The sequence below is a fragment of the Musca vetustissima genome, unplaced genomic scaffold (assembly GCF_032173495.1).
Source record: "Musca vetustissima isolate MV318-11 ecotype Yass unplaced genomic scaffold, APGP_CSIRO_Mvet_v1 utg35446, whole genome shotgun sequence".
Classification (NCBI taxonomy): Eukaryota; Metazoa; Arthropoda; class Insecta; order Diptera; family Muscidae; genus Musca; species Musca vetustissima.
Window position 1 is genome coordinate 57529 of NW_026880501.1, and position 21392 is coordinate 78920.

The window sequence follows — 21392 nt, forward strand, 5'->3', positions numbered from 1 at the left end:
ACCAGCTGCCGTGGGATTGAGATCACAGGTAGTTTTGTTTGATGATTGTCTCTCCAAATCCATTATTGTTCCTTCTGGTGTTCCCCAAGGAAGTCATTTAGGCCCACTCCTCTTTCTTCTATTTATAAATGATTTACCAAATGCTATAATCCATTCCAAGTTGCTAATGTATGCAGACGATGTCAAGTTGATTATCACACATAACTCCATAAAGCAAGCTGATTTACTACAAAATGATTCAAATAGCCTTTTTCAATGGTGCGAATTAAACTGTATGGAGCTAAACCTAAACAAATGTAAGCATATGTGTTTTTCCAGATCTTCCACTTTAACAAGGCAATACAATATTAATGGTACTGTTTTATCAACTGTAGATTAATTTGTTGATCTTGGTATTTAAAAGGATCCAAAATTAAATTTTAATAATCATGTAATTTCTATGGTAAACAAAGTCCACGGTGTCTTAGGATTTAAAAAAACGATGGGCTAAAGAATTCTCTGATCCTACATTACAAAACAACTTTTTACATCTCTTGTGCGACTTGGCTTCTTACACTAGCAGGTTTAAATTAATTCGATTGCCTACATTAAAAAGTAGACGTATTATGTTGAACACTATGATGGTAATTAAAATACTAAACGGTAATATACCCTCGGACTTCCTAATTTCATCCATTAGAATAAATGTTCCTTTTCGATTAAATAGAGATTATCAACCAATATACGTAGATTTTCATCGCACACATTATTCTATGGGAGATCCACTTAGTAAAATGTGTATTGATTTCAATTCTGTGTATTCTAACGTAGACTTTTGCATGAATATAGATCTAATAAAATCTAATATAATTATATTTTAAAATGAATAATACAACTTAATAACAAATTGGCTGTTGAAGTAGATTTCTGTAGCTGGTTTTCTATCCCTTCTCATATTCCATCATAATGCAGATTATGGTGTGTACGTGATCCCTACGAAAGGGGAGGTCGCCCCCTCGGTCGGAAGGGGTGGGAAAGTGAGGCATGGGAACGTTCGAAAAAAATGACAAAACAATTGTTCTGTTTTGTTTTGCCTTCATAGTCGATTCATTACCATTTGCATTACCAGTAACTACCGAATTGGTATAATGTGCCTAAACAAATTTTTCTATCAATTTGATGTCCCTTTTTGGGGTATAAAGTAACTAGATCACCAAGTAAATAACTATATAACCATATAATAGAAGACAATTGATATTTTTTGAACAACTGGCAATTATAACATTCGATTGAGTAAAAAAAGTTGAAGCTTTCATTATATTGAGTAAATAAATAAAATCGGAGGAAAAAATGTCGCACTGCTGACGAGGAAATTTATCACCAAACCTATATATTGATCTTGCAAATATTTACATAAAAAATACAATGGACACAAATAACATACATTTATTCAATAATCATAGTTTGAAGATATTTTTTGAATCACTTTATATCAGATAAGGTAATATTACCTCATTGATAACACGTTTATTTGTATGCCATGTTAAGTGATGTACAAATGGTTTAGCGATTATTATCAATTTTCCGTGATCTGCCAAAGTTTTCAAACCAATTTCATCCGATGTGTATATTTTTCGTTCATTGAATGGAATCACATCTAGACTCTCGTTGTAATATCCAAAATGGCTAAAAAAGAAAAATCATAAGTCAACGTCTTTTTATGTATATTATAAACCTAACCTTGATTGCCACGGTGTAATCACTCCATCGTTCGGACCTCCAACAAGAATTAATTTATCTAAGCGAGTCAAAGATTCTTTAAAATCGGTTGAATTTCCCGAAATAATTTCATTATTTATGTACGGCAGAAAAACGCTATATTTCAAATACAAATCTTGCTTTCGAGGATCATTCCAGTAGTTTCCGACAGATGTATGTTGTCCTACTTTGGAATAAAATAGTTCATATGCGGTCTTGGCAGCCAAATCCGGAAATATCAGGTGCAGAAAACTGGCTATAGATGTTAAAAAATATTTGATGTAGATCCTAAGTGTTGCTTTGACACAGTACTTACTTCCATACTGTCCTGCTTGAGGAGAAGATAAAGATATAAAAATTCGCACATTGTGTTCGGGCATTGACTGAACAGCCGCCCTTGCCAACAGTCCTCCTTGTGAATATCCTAACCGTATTAAAAATAAATAAAATTAAATTTTAAGCTTAATTTTCCATATGGAGTATCTCTCAGAAAATTTTTATATTTTTACCATATTTTCAGAGATTAGTAGATTCCTGTAGTTCGGTAACAGATCAGTTGAGTTCATGACAAGGTAACTGCAAAACCCAGCTGATTTGATTCCAATGTAATATGGGAGACTGGGGCACCATCGGCACTTTTTGTTTAGAGCTCTATATCTTAATACTTATTCAACAGATATAAAAACTTCATGGCTGATTATTGTCCTCAGATACTTAATTATAAACACTAGTACCAACAACATATAACAAATTATTATTAGTTAAACATTTTTACAGTTTTGTAAAAAAGTCAAATTTGCCGAATGCATTTGATGGGAGCACATTCGGCACCATAGTCATAGCCTGGTAATTATCACCGCTATCAGTCTGGGTGAAATTCTGGTCCTCTAAATATCCCATTTTGTTTTAATATGCGACTCAAAATTTGACTTTTAAGGCTATATTTTCTAGCGACGGACGTTGACTTCTCAAGGCCACACACACACCCTCAGAAATAGGTTTTTTCTATCACATTTTCGTCAATACAAGCACGTTTGAACTTGTTGTGTACTTTCGAACCATATTAAAGCAATGTTTTTAAAGACAAACTCAAAACCATTCTAAGAAAATTATATAGCACTATCTGTATATCGCCGAATGTGCCCCAATTTTTATAGTTATTCTCTCAATCTTCTTAAAACATTATATTTTTAATTATTTTTGTAAGAATGCACATTGTAATTTACTACTTTTTAATAATACTGCCCTAAAAATTTAAAAGTTCTATACACGAAACCCTTACGAATTAGAATGGAAATATTAGAAAAACATCTGTAAAAATGCAAAAAATCGTGTATGTTTATTAGCTAGAGATTTCAAACTTTGCCACAGTTTTTTATTTTTATATTCGATACATATGTATCGAAGCTAATGATGTACGGTAAGAGCTTCATATCGAAAACGCAAATGCCCTACTCGTGTCAACTTCTATCATAAATATTAGGTACATATTATGTTCTTCCTTATTCAATTTACTCAATCTGTCTACTGTAAAATAATTCATACAATAAATTCGGATTTCCAGCATTTTCGTATGTGTGACACATACAACTTGCAATGGTTCAAATAGAGGACAAGCGTGGAACAATGACACAGCTGTAGCTGGTTTTCTATTCTTTTCTCATATTCCATCGCCACCTTGGTCGTTCGAAGGCCGTGTACTAAATAATACCTTACATTTATAAAGAATATATTGTTGAAAGACTAGATGAAACATGTAAATAGGGTAAGTGCACTAGTTGTCGCTACTTTAAGGAATTACGTATTTAAAAATCCGAGTGATTTTTTTTGCCAATTGACGGAATGACATGTTGTAATAGTCGGCATGTCGCATTTTAATTTAACAAAAATTATATATTTGTTCGATTTTTTGTTCTTGTTTTGTACTAAATAATAGACACAGCTGGGATCCTGAAATTTGAAGTTAGGTTCATTGTTGCGGTGTAGGATTGGGTTATGCAGAAAGTTTTGTAAATTCGTACTAATGTGTACTAAGTGGTACCAAATTTGGAGTTGGATGAATCGATAGAGCTGGAATCCTGAAATTTGGAGTTATGGTCACTATTGGGGTGTATAATTGTGCTGTGTAAGAATTTTAGAAAATTTGTACTAATGTGCACTAAATTTGGTACAATTTAAATTTTGTGTGAACCAATGGAGTGGAATCCTGAAATTTGGAGTTAGTGCCACTCTTGTAGTGTAAGATTGGGATATGTAGAAAGTTTTATAAATTTGTATAAAATGGTACCAAATATGGATTTAGGTTCACTGATGGGGTGTAGGATTGGGGCATGTAGGAAATCTTAGAAATATCTAGTAATAAACACTAAATTAGGTACAATTTGAATTTAGAGTGAACCGACAGAGCTGGAATCCTGAAATTGGGTAATAAGATTTCCATTGGATTGCATGATGTCGGTAGTAATGGAAATTTCCACTTGGGGTATGTGGGAAGTTTTAGAAGTTCATACTTATGACTGTTAAAATAGGTAGTTATAGAAATTTATATTAATGTGTACTAACTGGTACATTTGGGTGGTTTAGTAAAAACGATCAGGTTTTTTTGAAATTTTCTTCCAGATATATTTTTACCCTATTTATTTACATATCCAGTTACCGGGTTATTTGACTCGGAAGTTCGGGTTATACCCGGGTCTACGGATCCGATTAATCCAAAAAAGGTTATCTAAAAAAATCTTCAATTAATCGAAATTGGTTTCGACTTCACTTCCCGTACCGCAAGAAATTACCAGATTTTACTATTTTTTCGATATCATAAAGGAAAATATGTTTTCGTAGCAAAAAATTGAGTGCAGGAACAAAGCAATTATTTTTAAATAAATATTGGTGTGTTGCCGTACAGCAAGTTACTAATTTTTACTATATTTTTCGATATAATAAAGGAAAATATCTTATCGTAGTAAAAAGTAGTAGAGTCTTGTAGTACGGAAACAGACCATATGTCTGTTCATGAACCACCAAGAATGTACAACTTTTATGATATGGAAAATATAGCAAAAATTAGTAGATTCTTGCAGTACGGGAACAGACCAATTGAATTCAGTTCATTTTATTGTAATATTAATTAATATTTTCCGTTTTAAAAGTACCCTAGTAATAAGGTCATCCAGAGAGTCCAACTAGATTTCAGATGCCTCTGAAATTAGCTGCCAAAATGCATTATTGTGAATTGACTTCCATTATGAAAACGTAAACAAAGTCCAAATTGTTAACTTATATATTTATCAAAGTTAATATGTTTTTAAACATCTACGTAATTTAATATCAATTAAAAGTGCAGGCCACGATGGGTTTCCTAGCATAATTCTAAAGTATTGTTCAGATACATTGGTTATCCCTTTGACGCTGTTGTTAAAATATTCCCTGAAATTTAGCCATTTTCTCGCCATCTGGAAGAAGTCCTATGTAATTCCTGTAACTGATGTCCCGAATTATAGATGAATTGCTAAATTAAGTGCAATTTGAAAATCGTGATCTTCGAAAAGATCACAGGTAGTTTAGTTTAATGATTGTCTCCCTAAATCCATTGATGTTCATTCGGGTGTTCCTCAAGGAAGTCAATTAGGCCCACTCCAATACAATATTTGGTCTGTTCCCTTACTGCAAGAATCTATCAGATTTTACTATTTTCTTCGATAACATAAAGTAAAATTCGTTATCGTAGTAAAAAGTAGTAGATTCTGGCAGTACGGGAACAGACCAATTAATGGCACTTTCTAAAGGTGTTCTTCGGATTTATTTCTATTCATTTTAGTCTTATTATATCTATATAAATTTATAACTGAATTTGAATTTAACGGTTTTACATTAAAATTTGTAATACCGTTTAAAATCCACTGTATAATAAAGTCCACAGTATAAATCATGGTAGATTCAAGCATCTCGATATACACAAGGCCACGTGGATTTCTCCCGATCGAACAACGAGAAATCAAATCGATCATGTTGTGATAGGCGGAAGGGAGCGAATATCGATTCGGACCATTACCTTGTGGCAGCCAAGGTACGCACCCGTCTGAATGTTGCAGCAAAAGTGCGATCTAATGTAACACGGAAATTTGACGTCGAAAAGCTGCAAACACAACAGATAGCAGAAGAATAGGAGAGGAGAAACGTATTTTCAGAAAAAAGAAGAAAGAGCAAGAAAAACATGAGCAAATCTAGATGTATAGGAGTCAGAATGAAGTCCGAAAATTCTACCAGCGGGTAAAACACCAAACCGAATGCTTTGGTGCAGGCACATCCTCCTGTACAGATAAAGAAGGAAACCTGGCGACAGATACAGACATCACGCTGAGGATCTGGAAGGAGCATTTTGAGAAACTTCTGGTATCAAATAATAGCAGTGAAGTGGATACCCCAGAACCAATAATAGATTACAGTATAGAGTGTATACCACCTAGCCAAGATAAAGTCAGAATAGCAATCAATCGGCTGAAGAATAATAAAACAGCAGGTGCCGATGGGTTACAAGCCGAACTAAGGTAAGGAGCATGCACCAGCTGATTAGTACAATTTGGCTAGAAAAATGCATGCCCATTTGATTGGAACCTCAGCATCCTATGTCCCGTGCACAAAAAAGGAGACAATACGATATGTGCCAACAATAGAGGAATAAGTCTCCTTCCCATCGCATATAAAGTGTTATCCAGCGTACTGTGTAAACGACTGAAGCAAATGGTCAATTACATTATTGTACCATACCAATGTGGCTTCAGACCTGGCAAATCCACCATTAACCAGATTTTCACTCTGCGCCAAATCCTGAAAAAACCACGAAAAACACATCGACACATTCCACCTATTCGTCGACTATAAAGCCGCATTCGACAGCCCTATCCGTTCAGAGGTGTATAAAGCCATGTCTGAAATTCTTTTCAATCCATCTCTCGAGGGGTAAACACAAATCTCCAAGCATTGATAATAAAACCCTACTCCGCAAGCCACCTTTATTTCTTTTACTTCTAAGTATCACCGACGTTCGGTGTCAGGAGCTCTTCATCATCCACTAATACAGTCCACTAGTCACTCTGACGCAGTTAAAAATTCATTCGATTGCCTATATTAAAAAGTAGTGGTATTATTTTGAACACTATCATGGTAATAAAAATATTAAACATTAATAATCAGACTTCCTGATTTCACCTATTAGAATAACTGATCCTTTTCGATCCATAGATATTGTCAAATATTATACGTAGATTTTCATCGCACAAATTATTCTATGGAAATCCATTTAGTAAAATTTTTGCATGAATGTAGAACTTATAAATAATAATAATAACATACTCTCTATTGTAGTAGATTCTGAAGTTGGCTTTCTATTCCCTTCTCATATTTCATCATGATGCGGATTATGGTGTGTACGCGATCCCTACGAAAGGGAGGTCGCCCCCCTCGGTCGGCAGATGAGTAGATTGAATACCGGAGGACATTTAATCAAGAACATTCTCGAATTTTATGGGTACCAAATTTTATTTTTAAAAACATAATTTGTCATATTCATATTGACCCGAGTATTTTTTCATTTCTTCTCCCCTTTATATTTTTATACTCAATGCGTATTTGGGTAACATTCATTGAAATACATGTATTTAACTTTTGAAGTGAATAAAATCGTACGAATACGCTTGTATTTAGGTACGACCCTAAGTTTTTTATTTTTTGTTTGTTAAACTCAAGGTGTATTTAATAAGTATATGCATCAGATACAACAACCAACATTTTACGTTTCCACGACAGAGGGGTCTACGATCCGAAACGACCCGAGTCTTACTCGGCCAACGTCTGTCAACTCAGCCCATTTTGTAAAAGCAATAGGGCTGCTACAACAACAACCAACATTTTACGAAAACAACATTGTTGTTATATACATTAAATTGTCATGCTGACAAATAGGTGTTGACATAAATAGATAAAAACAATTATATATTTCTTCAGGTCCAAGGTCTATATAATAGGTCATCCAGTAAAAAAAATGTATTTAGCCAGGCGTTTGTAGAAAACTAATGGACAAATTCTAATACAAGCTATGTAACATAATTTCCTTGATTTTGAGGGAAGCAGGGGATTTATGGGTAAAATTTTACACGGGGTACGTAACAATATCTTTTTGGGATTGAATCGATCATAAGAACACACATATACATATGTATAATTGCAATCTGGAACCCAAGTTGTACTTGGGGCAAATATGTGGATCAAATCAGCGGCCGGATTTAAAACTAATTTAAGCTCACGTTTCCTTGTCATCACTTGGGGCATTAAGAAATATTCCGTCCCTATAAATGAATTATTATTGCACTTTCATTAATAAAAATTAATAACCGAAGACAAAAGACAATGGGTTTGTCCGATAACTTACTGAGAAAAAATACTCAGTAACTTCTGTTGAGAGAGTTTGTTATCTCATTTGAAAATATTGAAAAAAATTATCGAACAACATCCAGTAAGAAATCAAATGAATGTATCACAATTTGAAGTTGTCAGGAAATCGGATACAAAATAACAAATTTTAATAAATTAATTTTATGTATTTCCTGCTATTATATATTGCGTATTGCTTTATATCGCCATAAAAATTAAACTATTCAGATTTTTGCATTGATTGAAAAAAAAAAAATAATATATATTTGACAACAAAACATAAACAAGAAAATTCTTACTCAGTAAATTTTACCAGTAAGAATTTTTCAATACTCAGTACTCAACTGCCAAAAATGTTCTCTCAACTTACTTTAATTTACAGAACTTTTAAGTTCTCAAATGACAACAAAACATAAACAAGAAAATTCTTACTCAGTAAATTTTACCAGTAAGAATTTTTCAATACTCAGTACTCAACTGCCAAAAATGTTCTCTCAACTTACTTTAATTTACAGAACTTTTAAGTTCTCAAATTGGTACAAATTCTTACAAATTATTGGGCTGTCAAAGAAACCTAACATTTTAAATCGAAATGAAACGTTGACAAATATTTTTGACAATTTGCTTCACAAACAAAGATAATTGTTTAAAACCATATGATTGTTACTTACACCTTATTAAATACACCTTGGTTAAGCTTAGTTAATCATATATTTGAAATACATATTAGGGTCGTACCTAAATTCATGCGTATGCGTACGATTTTATTCACCTCAAAAGTTAAATACATGTATTTCAATGAATGTTACCCAAATACGCATTGCGTATACAAATATTAAGTTGAAAATTTTCAACATTGACAATGTGTATTTTGGAATTTTTTGTTTTTTGAAAAGAGAATTTCAGTCATTGAAAAATTTGTTTTTCTACACATGTAAACATTTTTTGATCATTAAAAAAAATATTGCCACCCATTTTCGCCGTTTTCAATGGCCAGATGCAAATAAATCCCTTGCGTATTTGGGTAATACGGACGTCTAACAAACCTATAAAGGTGAGAAGGTGAGTATTTTTGTACGGAGCGCAATAAATTGGGTACGACCCTTAGGTAAATCCGATAACGTATGAAAAATTACTTCGCTACATATGTTGAGAGTTTGTTCTTTCATATGAAAATATTGAAAAAAGTAATCGAATGACATCCAGTAAAATCTAGTAAGAATCTTTTGGTCTGTTCCCGTACTGCAAGAATCTACTACTTTTTACTCCGATAACACTTTTTTCCTTTATGATATCAAAAAAAATAGTAAAATCGAATAGATTCTTGCAGTACGGGAACAGACCATTCATGTTTCACAATTTACAGTTGTTAAGAAATCGGATACAAAATAACAATTTTTAATAAAGAATTTTATATATTTCATGCTGTTATACATTAAATATTGCTTATTATCACCAAAAAATTTATGGATAATAAATTAAAATTTGTACCGAGTAGGAATTTTTCAATACTCAGTACACAACTGCCAAAATTTATGTCACCCTTACTCCCATTTACTAAACTTTTAAGTTATCAAACAACATACACTAACAACTGATCGTATCCGAAATGAATATGAAAAAAAAAACATATTTTTTAAAGAAAGCTCTTATTCTAAATGTTGAGCTGCTTGGACGGATCTCGGCGACAACTTCAGGCACCGACAGATTCCAATACAGGATACGCAACAGAATCAAAATTGAAAAAATTGAAATTCCCTTCTAAATGTAAAGAAATTGAGGTGGATGGCAAACATGCTCCGGAAATTTATAATTTTCGAAATGAAAACTTCATAATTCTTTTAAGATTGCAACTCTCATCTCTTATTGCTCTAGGAAACTGCGGGTCAGAGATGATTTCAAAACTGAGTATCCCATATTTTCCGGCACCAGCATCAAAAAGCTACATATGGTAAAAAAATAACATTTTCTGAGAGGTGCCCCTTAAGCACATTTAGAAACAAGTTTAGGCTTAGGATTATATCGATATTCTATCTTTCTTGCCGAAGTCTATACTTCCAGGTATATAGGATTGCAAAGTTCCTTTACGAATTTGTATTTTCACATTAGTTGTAAAAACGATCTCGTGGGTGTTTGTCCGGGTATTAAAGACTTTATCCTATGGACACGCCAATACGGGCTACGCAACAAAATGTACCGAATTGTTTTTACGAACTTCCACGGGCAAAATATACTTTGTCCCACTCAGGACATCAACCGCTTCAAAAATATACCCATATTATCATAGTTAATTTTAAAACGAATGGTAATGATCCATACCTATGATTTTTTTGACTTCCGCTAGCAATATCGTTGTAATCGGTTTCTCTATTGCGGCATAATAGTAAAACATTTCATACGTTTGTTTCCATCATAATGTTTAAGGTCAACTATTGACAAATAATAAATACCTATTACTATTATTCCTTCCGGATGTCTGCCACCAATATCATAAAGATAATCACGATATCCTGCAACTTGCCTCCAAGCGGCTTCAAGACTGTTCCAATTGCTATACAGTTCGCAGTTGTAAACTTTAGTTCCAGGATGTTGCTAGATGAATTTCGCACAGGAAGCATTGAGTAATCATATTGATAAAATTAAATTTGTCATCTTACGACTTCTATATAGAACTTTAGAGATGCCATCGATTCCGATCCCGATAATATTCCATGAAATAAAACAACAGGCATATATGCTTTAACTTGAATAGCACAAATCAATATAAAATTGCATACACAACTTATATATGGAAATGACTTCATTCTAAAATGTGTAAAACTTGTTACTTTCTGAATTGAGAAAATGCTTATTTGTTCTTTCTGCTTTATTTTTTGTGTTAGGCAAACACCTCTCTCTCTCTCTTTCTCATAAACTTAAATGCTGTTTCATGCAGCAACAATTATCAGAGGATAGACATTAAACCAAAACAAAAACACACGCAACATGACCGCTGGAAAATTACAAAACGTAGCCACTTTGAAAAAGTGGCAAATAAATTTTGAAAAAGTCACTCATTTTTTTTGGTACCAATATTTATTAATAAGGTTACTCGGTTAGCGAAAGTCGTTTTCATAATGGAAATCAATTCACAAGAATGGATTTTGACAGCTGACTGATGACCTTATTAATAGACCTTATATATTCAGTAACAGCCTTACCTAAACGTTCGACGTTTTTCACCACAAAAGTAGAACACATGTATTTATATGAATGTTACCGAAATACGTCGACGTACGAATTTTCAAAGTTGAAAAAATTCAACTATGACAGAACGTAGTTTTTTTTTTTTTTTTTGTTGAAAAAAGAAACAAAACATAAAGAAATATAATTTTTTTCAATAAGAATATGAACTATTTGAACACATTTTATAATTTCTTAATTTTATTTCGCGATTTGGTTTAGTTCGCTAAGAGAAATGGATTCGACGTATTTGGGTAATACGGCCGTACAAAACGTTTTGTCATAGTGGGAAAGTTGAATATTTTTGTACGCCCCGTCAAATTTTAGGTAACGTTGTAAGGTACAATAAATAGCACAGTACAATAAAAAGCATGGTACAATTACAAAAGGTAAAACGGCATTTACATTAGAACTTTTTACCGGGTTAACCTACTTTATGAGGATTTATTTGGCATGTATACAATGGAATTGATAATTGAAACCGACTGGGTTAACGAAATCCGGTATAATGTAAACGTACTATAACAGCAAATCCCAGCTGATTTGATTCCAACGTAATACTGAACTTGACAAATTATGTTTTTAAAAATCACCCAACAGGAAAATTGGAAACGCATACAATTTGAAATTGTTCTTTATTAAATGTGCTCCCGTATTCAGTTTACTCAACCTGCCTGCTGGGAAAGTTTGAGGAAGCAAATCTTTCTTCATGGAATAACTCTCAATTCCCTGCATTTTCATATGTGTTACACATATAAGTGGCAATGGCTCAATTATAGGAAAGATGTGGAAGCGATAGAAATATAAAATTGATAGATTTTCATTCATGGTTTTCAAACTTTATTTTGAGGATTCGAAAATATTTCATTTTTAAAATTATTATAATTTGTTGATAATTTCATTGTTTGTTTACATTTTTCTGTCAAATGACATCGACTTACAACAACAAATTTCCATGTGGTTGTTGTATCGTTTGTTGTACAACAACACTTGCTGTTACCTTCTATTATTATACCATGAATAAATAGATAGTCCATTTAGAGCAGCTGATGTCTCGATTAACTGTCAAAATCCGTAATTTTTACTTGAATTCGATGTGTAATGTTGCCAACCATGTGAAATATTATAAGGAAAAAATGTTGACAGCTAGTCGAGACAAAAACAAAGGTTTTTGTTGTGATCCATCACCTTATTATTGCATCTTGGTAGCGGCCATGATGTAATAATAAGGTGATGTATCAAAACAAAAACCTTTGTTTTTGTCTCGATTATCTGTCAAATTTTTCCATATAATATTTCAAATGGTTGGCAACACTACACATCGAATTCAAGTAGAAATTACCCACTTTGACAGTTAATCAAGACATCAGTCGCTTCTCAACCTTTGTTGATGTTAGACTAAATACGCGCGGGTCGCTTTTTTATGTTTTTAATTTCTCTCTGCATATTACGCATAAACAATACACACACATTAACACATAACCAATTTCGCTTTTTTCTCTGATTTTTGGTTTTTTTAAAATAAAATTTGGTATTCCAATAACAACAATATCTGGTGATCATGGGGGACGAGGAGCCGCCTCCTCGGCTGGACCCGAGGAGAAGATCTGAAACCTCAAACAACCAGGAATCAAAAAAATTCAAAAATTTTAAACTTTCGCCGTCAATACAAAAATCACAAATATCTCCAACAACACTATCAGTTGCATCAAACTCACCACATACACAATATCAAATACAGCCTCATCAAGCTTTAAGTGAAAACAATAAACAAAATAATGAACTAACAAACACTAACAACACAAATTTCACAAATATAACCAACAATAGCAAAAACTCTAATAATGCAAATGCCTCAATTTTTCCCAATAAAACCGATATATACAGCTACGATATTAATGAAAACAATACTATTCTATATAATCAAGCACATCCTGGCCCTTACTATGTCATGCTAACTTCTGATGAACCAATATCTTCCAGAAGGAAAAACTCAGAACTACATCTATATGCAAAACTAGCCAATGCCAACATTAACGCCCATTTTGTGTCCAACAATGTAGGGTACAAGACCTTCCGTTTGAGTTTTAACAACGCTAATTCCGCAAATAATTTTATATTAAATCCCGATGTCAAACGCATTGGTCTGACGGCGTTTATACCGGACAGATTTGTGCAGAAATTTTATATTATAAAATCTGTGCCAATTGAGTTCACAGGGAAGATGATTTTTGATCAAATCAATAACAGTGACAACGATTTTAAATGTTTCAAATACAGAAATGAAAATGGTCAGTATGTTCCTTCACAGACAATCAAAGTCGGTATTGCAGCAGATTTTATAATAAAAGAACTCAAAATGTTTAATTCGTTGGTTGAAACTGAATTCTATATTCCACAAGTTCGTCTTTGCAAGAATTGTGGCCGTTTAGGTCACATTGCAACAAGATGCAGGTCAAAAAAAAGGTGTATCCTATGCAGTGTTCGCAAAAAAACGGTACACTATCGTAGTGTACCGTACCAGGAACACAAACACTAAAAAATTTTTAGCGTTAGTGTTCCGGTACACAAACATTAAAAAAATATTTTAGTGTTACTGTTCCGGAGCACAACGAAATTCGTAGTGTACCGCGGTCGGAGCACTAAAAATCGTAGTGTACCGCTGTCGGAACACTAAAAAACCGTAGCGTACCGCCGTTGCCGGAACACTAAAAATCGTAGTGTTCCACTGGCCGGAACACTAAAAATCGTAGTGTTCCATTTGGCGGAACTCTAAAAATCGTAGTGTTCCACTTGGCGGAACACTTAAAATCGTAGAGTTCCATTTGTCGGAACACAAAAAGATGTATTAATTATATTTTATTTTTTGTATGAATAAAATTTATATATTTTTGTCAATAGATTTAATAAATAGAAAACTTGTTAAATTTGTTTATATTTTATTAAAAATTAGTAATATTTTATTAGCATCTACAGTTTTAAATAATAAATATTTTATAACTAAAAAAGGTCGTCGAGTGAAAATTCAATCTGATACCAACTCGCAACTGAAAATTCCATTGGATTACATTTTCGCTGATAATCGATTGCGCTGATCGGAAAAATGTATTGCATAAGACTACCTGTGCAAAAATCATAAAGAATATGTGGTTTTGTAACATTTATCCCAAAATCATAAAAATATTTTTTTCATACCCGCGTAATTTGTACACTTCTTTTAATGAATAAGCAGGTAATAATTATGTTGATTGTGTGACAATCACCAAATTTTGTATATTTTTGCTAAAATTTCCTAAAAGTATGAATCATAGATGGATGCAGGTATAATTGTTTTAAGAAAAAAATTTTCGTACTAGAATTTTACAAGGAGATCTCCCAATATTATGGAAAATATGTTCGTTGTGTAAATTAATGAAAATTTTATCCTAAGCTGTATAATTTTGTCACAAAAACAGGCCAAAATACCTATTTCAAATGGACATTTTCACTTTTTTAATTGCAAGTAAACTTACGATTTGTATTGTTACGCTACGATTTGTATTGTTCCGACCAGTGGAACACTACGATTTTTGGTGTACCACTAAAAATCGTAGTGTTCCGGCAAGTGGAACACTAAGATTTTTAGTGTTCCGATAAGCGGAACACTAACATTTTTAGTGTTCCGTCCAGAGGAACACAACGATTTTTAATGTACCGCAGTCGGTACACTACGATTTTTAGTGTACCGCTGTCGGTACACTACGATTTTTTAGTGTACCGCAGCAGGTACGCTAAGATTTTCGTTGTGCTCCGGAACAGTAACGCTAAAAATATTTTTAGTGTTTGTGTACCGGTACAGTACGCTATTTTAGTGTACCTATCCACCTTGGTACGGTACAGAACACTATGGAACGGTACCATAATGATTATTTTCGAACGCTGATCCTATGCGGTCAAAACATTGATTGTCCTAACAATTGCACCGATCAAAAATGTGACACATGCCTCTCCACAATTAAGTGTACCACCTTTTGTACTTTTCCCAGATGCATTTTATGCAATAAATATAATCATAATGCCATGGATGTAAAAAAATGTGAGAAGTACGCTTATGAAAAAAATATCCTTGAAGCAATGGCAATTTCAAACCTATCTAGGAAGGAATGTACCCGTAAAGCGTCAGCCAATTATTATGCAATTCTAGATGAACCCCAATATGAAAATGAATTTCCTTCACTGACCAACAAAACTAAGCCTCCAGTTCAAACTTTTAATGACGAATTCAATCGCAGACTCACAAGAGTGAGCTATAATAAAGTAGCAGCAAAAATACCCAAAAGATCGCTGATCACTGCAGATTCTGAATCTCTTACGCCTACTAAACCGTCCTTTGATTTCACAAATTTTTCAAAGGTCTCACATTACGAAAAAATTCTATCATATTTTACTAAACAAATGGAAATGGTCTTAGCCAACGCAAACTGCAAAGAAGGTCTAGATATCTTAAACGGTCTATCAGACGCCTTAAAAGCCCCCTCAAAAGAAATTACTTTTAACATTAATACACAAGATGATAATTCTACAACACAACATTCAAAGTTTAAATAAAAATAAAAACTACCTGGAGGTATATTTAAACAAATACTCTGTAGACATATGCATTCTTAGTGAAATTTTCAATGTTGACGAAAACTTGTCAAATTCGTATATAAAAAACTATAAACTATTTTGCAAAAAAAGAAGTGATAATTATGGAGGTGTTGCCATACTGCACAAAAACTCCATAAATATGAAAAGATTACCCTTTAACTCGACATTGGACATTCTAATCGGCGAAACCACTAATCTAACGGAAAATTTTACTTTTGCCTCAGTATATTTTCCACATTCAGTAAAATCCAACTTATTGAAATCTGAATTGTCAAAACTTAATTTTTCTGGATGAAAACCCGAATATTATAATTGCTGGTGACTTCAACGCTAGATGTAAAGCATATGGAGACATTTTTGATACAGTGCGAGGATCCACTGTGGAAACTCTTATGAATAATTCAGCTTTCAGGTGCATTAATGATGGTTCAGCCACTTTCAAAAAGAATATTTTTGATAATTCCTTTGGTTCGGTTTTAGACCTCACTTTTACGAACACATTCTCAAATTTGACATGGAGCGTAAAAAATATAACAATAGGTGGAAGTCACCACAAACCAATCTTGATAACTATAGGCAATGTTACGCCAAAAAACCAATATTTTTTAGCGAAAAAACATCTTTTCAACAATCTATCAAATCTCAAACTTGGAACCAATATGAAAGCAATTCAGCAGGATTTACATCTTTCAATAAAAAAATCAACTTTCGTCGTTGAATCTGGAAAAAAATTCAATTCATGGTGGAATGATGGCCTAAATAAGTATTTGAGATTAAAAGAGGCAGCCGAAAAGAAATTCGAGAAATATAAAAATACAGAAAACGCCCTAAATGCAATCGAGACTACAGATAATTTCAAAAAAGCTGTAAAACGTGCCAAAAATCGAGCAAAACGCCAAAAACTTTTTGAATTAAATCAAATGTCTAATTCCAAAGAACTCTTTCGCTATATTAAAAGTTGCAAATCCCTTTTCGAACCTCACACTGGCTCCAAGTGGTGTCCTGAAAATAATGAAGCATACCTTCGTCACTTGAGGGATCAAGTTCCTAATAATAGTCAATTATTTTTTACACAATCCCCAATTTGTCAATCAATAGATTTTTCCATGGATGAATTGAATAATGTTCTTGAACAAAAGAAGAAACCATCGGCAGCTGGTCTGGATGGAATAACCTATGAAATAGTTAACAAAATTTCCCAAGAAGGGAAAGCAAATCTTCTGGCATCTTACAATAAATTGTGGCAGAACAACGAATTTCTTGCTGAATGGAGGAAAATTAAAATAATACCCATACCCAAGAGGGGTAAGAATTTAGATTCCATTACCAATTTTAGGCCAATAGCTCTTATTTCTGTGCTTGCGAAGATAATAAACCTAATGGTGAAACAAAGGCTAACTAAATTCATAGAAGACAATAATTTACTTCCACCAAGATCATACGCATATAGGAAACAGTATCAACCTCAACATGTATCAACGACATTCTTCACACAGTAAATACTCTAAAGGAAAAAAATAAAAAAGTTTTACTTCTCTCAATGGATGTGTCAAAGGCTTACGAATGTGTCGATCTAAACTGTTTGCTTACCATTCTATTGGAATTGAATATCCCATACCAAATTATATTGTGGATTGGTAATTTCCTATCCAAACGCATTCTTCACATGGGTAACACTAATCTTGAAATATACAATGGTATCCCACAAGGGAGCAGCTTAAGCCCAATACTGTTTAATTTATACACAATAGGACTTCATGGTATAACTGATGAAAACACAACACTATTTCAATATGCCGATGATTTCATTCTGTTAGTTGCTAATTCCAACTTTGAACATGCTAACAAAATCTTACAAAACAAAACTACCGACATGGTCTCCTTATTTAAAAAACTCAACCTGGAAGTGAATATAGAAAAAACAGCGGTCATGTATGTTGCAAAAGGCAGTAGAAAGAACCCTCACATATTAATAAATGGAAATCCTGTAACCACTGTCAAAACTATAAAATTTCTGGGAAGACATATTAAAAACAGTCTCTCACTCAAAGAGCATTATGATGAGGTGATGCTTTCGAGTAAGAACACTATTAACGCTTTAAAAATGGTCACTGGTCCAAAACATGGTCTTCATCCCGCTAAAGCAATTAATATTTCAAAATCGATAGTTTTCTCCAAAACAGAATATGCAGTATCGTCCATGGCGCACAGACCAACATATATTAATAAAAAATAACAAGTTTTCAAAACCAAACTATAAGGAGAAATATAGGGCTTGCTCCATCTACTCCCAATCATGTAGTATGCGCTCTTGCTGGGATTTTACCTACGAATCTGAGGGCTCAACTTTGGGCTGCCAAAGAACTAATAAGACTAAAAACTTACAACATGTCTCTTTATGAGCATTTGACTGCAAATCCCTCCAAAAAAACCAGCATTGGATATGTTTACTTAAAATTTAAAAACATTTTTGATAATTTAAAAATTGGGTTTAATTCAACTTCGCGAAACAAAATGGAGATACTCTTAAATTGTTTCAACACTTCCAGAAATAACACATCTACAGAATACATAAAAGCACACTATGCTAAAATTATTAATGATTTTAAATCCGAATGTGTATCAATTTGGGCAACAGATGCTTCTATAACTAACAATAGCACAGGCATTGCCGTCTGCAACATATCGTCTAGTCAAAACTTTTTATTCAAAATTCATGAAAAACTGTCTTCGCTTAGTGGAGAACTATGTGCAATTGAAAAGGCCATAGATTTAATGATTGAGGATGGAATCTGTACAGCAGCTTTATTTACAGATAGTAAAAATGCCTGTCTTCTGTTACAGAATAACTCTTCCAATAATTACACAGCATACAACATCATAAGAAAAATTTCAAACTCTAATATACACAAAATAACATTTGTTTGGACACCATCACACGTTGGAATTTCAATAAACGAAGCGGCAGATTACTTCGCCAAACATGCAGCTAACGCAGGATGCAAAATTGACTATTGTCTCTCAGTAACGGATGCTATTAAGCAAGTCGAATCATCTATGTGGAATGAGTTCACGGATATATATAAAGAAATCTCCCGGTCCAAAGGCATTTGGTTCTATCAATTTTTTCCAGAACCACCAAAACAACCTTGGTTCAAATCCTCTAAGATGAAACCTGCAAATATAAAAATTATTAACAGACTCCTAGCTGGTCACACTTACACAAAAAAATACTTCCATCGAATCGGCATTGTGGACACAAATCTGTGTGAAGTCTGCAATACTATTGAAGATGAGAAACACATTATTTTTCATTGTAAAAAATACGAAATCGAAAGGAAGCAGTTTACAATCTTCCACACGTTCAGCAACCTACAAGAGCTCTTAATGTCCAGAAACCAGCAACACATTGATGAACTTTTAATTTTTATATCAAAATGTAAAATTGATCTCTAATTTTTATTTCACTTTTGTTTATAATTTTGGTTATATTCAGTTTCAATTTTTTTTTCATTTGTTTTGCTATACTCTTTCTGTTACACAGTTTACTTCTAAATACACATATATGTAAATATTAGTACGTAAGCATCAAAAGAAAATGTAAATAAATGAGTACTTATACTTCAAGTAACCCATAACCGGTCCTGGTGAATGAACATCATATGTTCTCCCACCAACATACTTGACAACGTATAGAAGTACAAAAAAAAAATAATCAAGACATCATCATTTTCTGTAATTTTTATACAACTTAACTTCAAATTGAACTTTGCAAATGTTTTAAATAATTTTTGTGTTTGGTCAGAAAACAGCTGATCAGAAAATGGCTGAGTTGCAAAATGTTACTGAATAAAATTCTTTCAGTAAACTCCAGCAACTTTGTTGTTGTTCAACTGTCAAACTTGCTCTCTCACTTGACTCTCTTTTACTGGATTTTAGTGTAAACAAACAACATTTAGTAACATTTGGTAACAATTGTTACCAAATATCGAGTTAACAGACAGAGCTATCATGAATGTATTCCACCAAATCCAATGCTATGAAGTACAAAAAAAAAGTGAGCTGTTTTTTCTCAAGTCTAATGTCAACAATTTGCCCTTTGTTTACGTTTTCAAATGGAAGCCTATTTACAATAATTTATTTTAACAGCAAACTTGAGAAGCAGCTGATATGCAGCTGGTCTCTCTGGATGACATTATTAATAGGCCTTGGGAATACATATTTCTTGTGCCATTGTAGCAACATAGGCGATTTTCTACAACAAACTACTGTTATAGCATGGCATAATTACAGAAGGTAGTCTCATTTGAGAATTTGACCTTTTGGATGACCTTATTAATACACCTTGGTCAAATATTTACCTCCGTGAAGTTAGCTACGTTGGCACAGAACGACGAAATTTTATTTATTACTGCTGCTACTGGGACATTACAAATAAATCTGTAAATGGAGACTATAAAACAAATTATACAACAATATTTTTAAATTTGTCGTTATGTTCATTCATAATTTTCTTTTTTTCCGTTGATGACTTTTTATGCCAGAACAGTTGCAAAAATTGTAGTTTCGATAAAAATGTTGTTATCGAAAGTTATAGTGATGACAAATCTCTTTATCGATATGTCAGTGTTGGCAATATATACTATCGGAAGGACAGTAATGTAATGCCATATACAGACCAGCGTTGTTCGCTCTCTCATTCGTTGTTCGAACCTTAATTATAAAGTAATTACTTAGTTCCCCATACAAAATTTTCTGAGCGAACACCGACTTTTGTACATTGTTCAATTCGAATCACTCTCTGAATAACCAAGAAATTTGTCCCATCAGTAACAATTGAGAGCATTTATCGAAAATAAATTAATTTTGACAGCTTGAAAATATTTATAAAATTTCAAACTTTTTTAGTAAAATTGAAAATGGTGAATGAAAAGTAAAAAATTGTCTAGTTTTTGTCTATGCAGCAGGATGTAAATTTTGTTATCTTCATAATGCAATATGAATATCTTTCCCCTGGGTTCTAATTAGCGTACAAAACAAGAAACAAATTTGGGGAAACTCAAACAAAAAATTCTCCAAATTTTTATATGTGACATTTGAATTTCGAAAATATAAAAATGTATGAAAACAACAATATTTTCAGAAAAAATGGAAAACACGAATTAAAAGTAAATAGATATGTACGTAATTGTGAGAGCGAACTTCGTTGTTGGATTGCCCGTCAGAACATGGCATAATGCCATGTTCAAATGTCACATACAAAAATTTGGAGATTTTTTTGTTTGAGTTTCCCCACATTTGTTTCTTGTTTTGTACGCTAATTAGAACTAAGGGGAAAGAAATTCATATTGTATTATATAGATAACAAAATTTACATC

At 33.0% G+C, this 21392-nt stretch overlaps 1 protein-coding gene across 1 annotated transcript in view; it reads right to left on the bottom strand.

The window, feature by feature from the left end:
- Positions 1–1465: 1465 nt before the first annotated feature.
- The window catches only part of LOC133326176 (lysosomal thioesterase PPT2 homolog), a 32512-nt gene continuing 12585 nt past the window's right edge, over positions 1466–21392 (bottom strand). Inside the window, exons 3-6 of the mRNA XM_061534853.1 lie at positions 10614–10755; positions 2054–2161; positions 1720–1993; positions 1466–1665 (exon numbers count right to left, since the gene is read on the bottom strand). Of these exons, the coding sequence (XP_061390837.1) occupies positions 1467–1665; positions 1720–1993; positions 2054–2161; positions 10614–10755 (723 nt within the window). The 3' untranslated portion in view covers position 1466. The remainder of the gene's footprint in view (positions 1666–1719; positions 1994–2053; positions 2162–10613; positions 10756–21392) is intronic.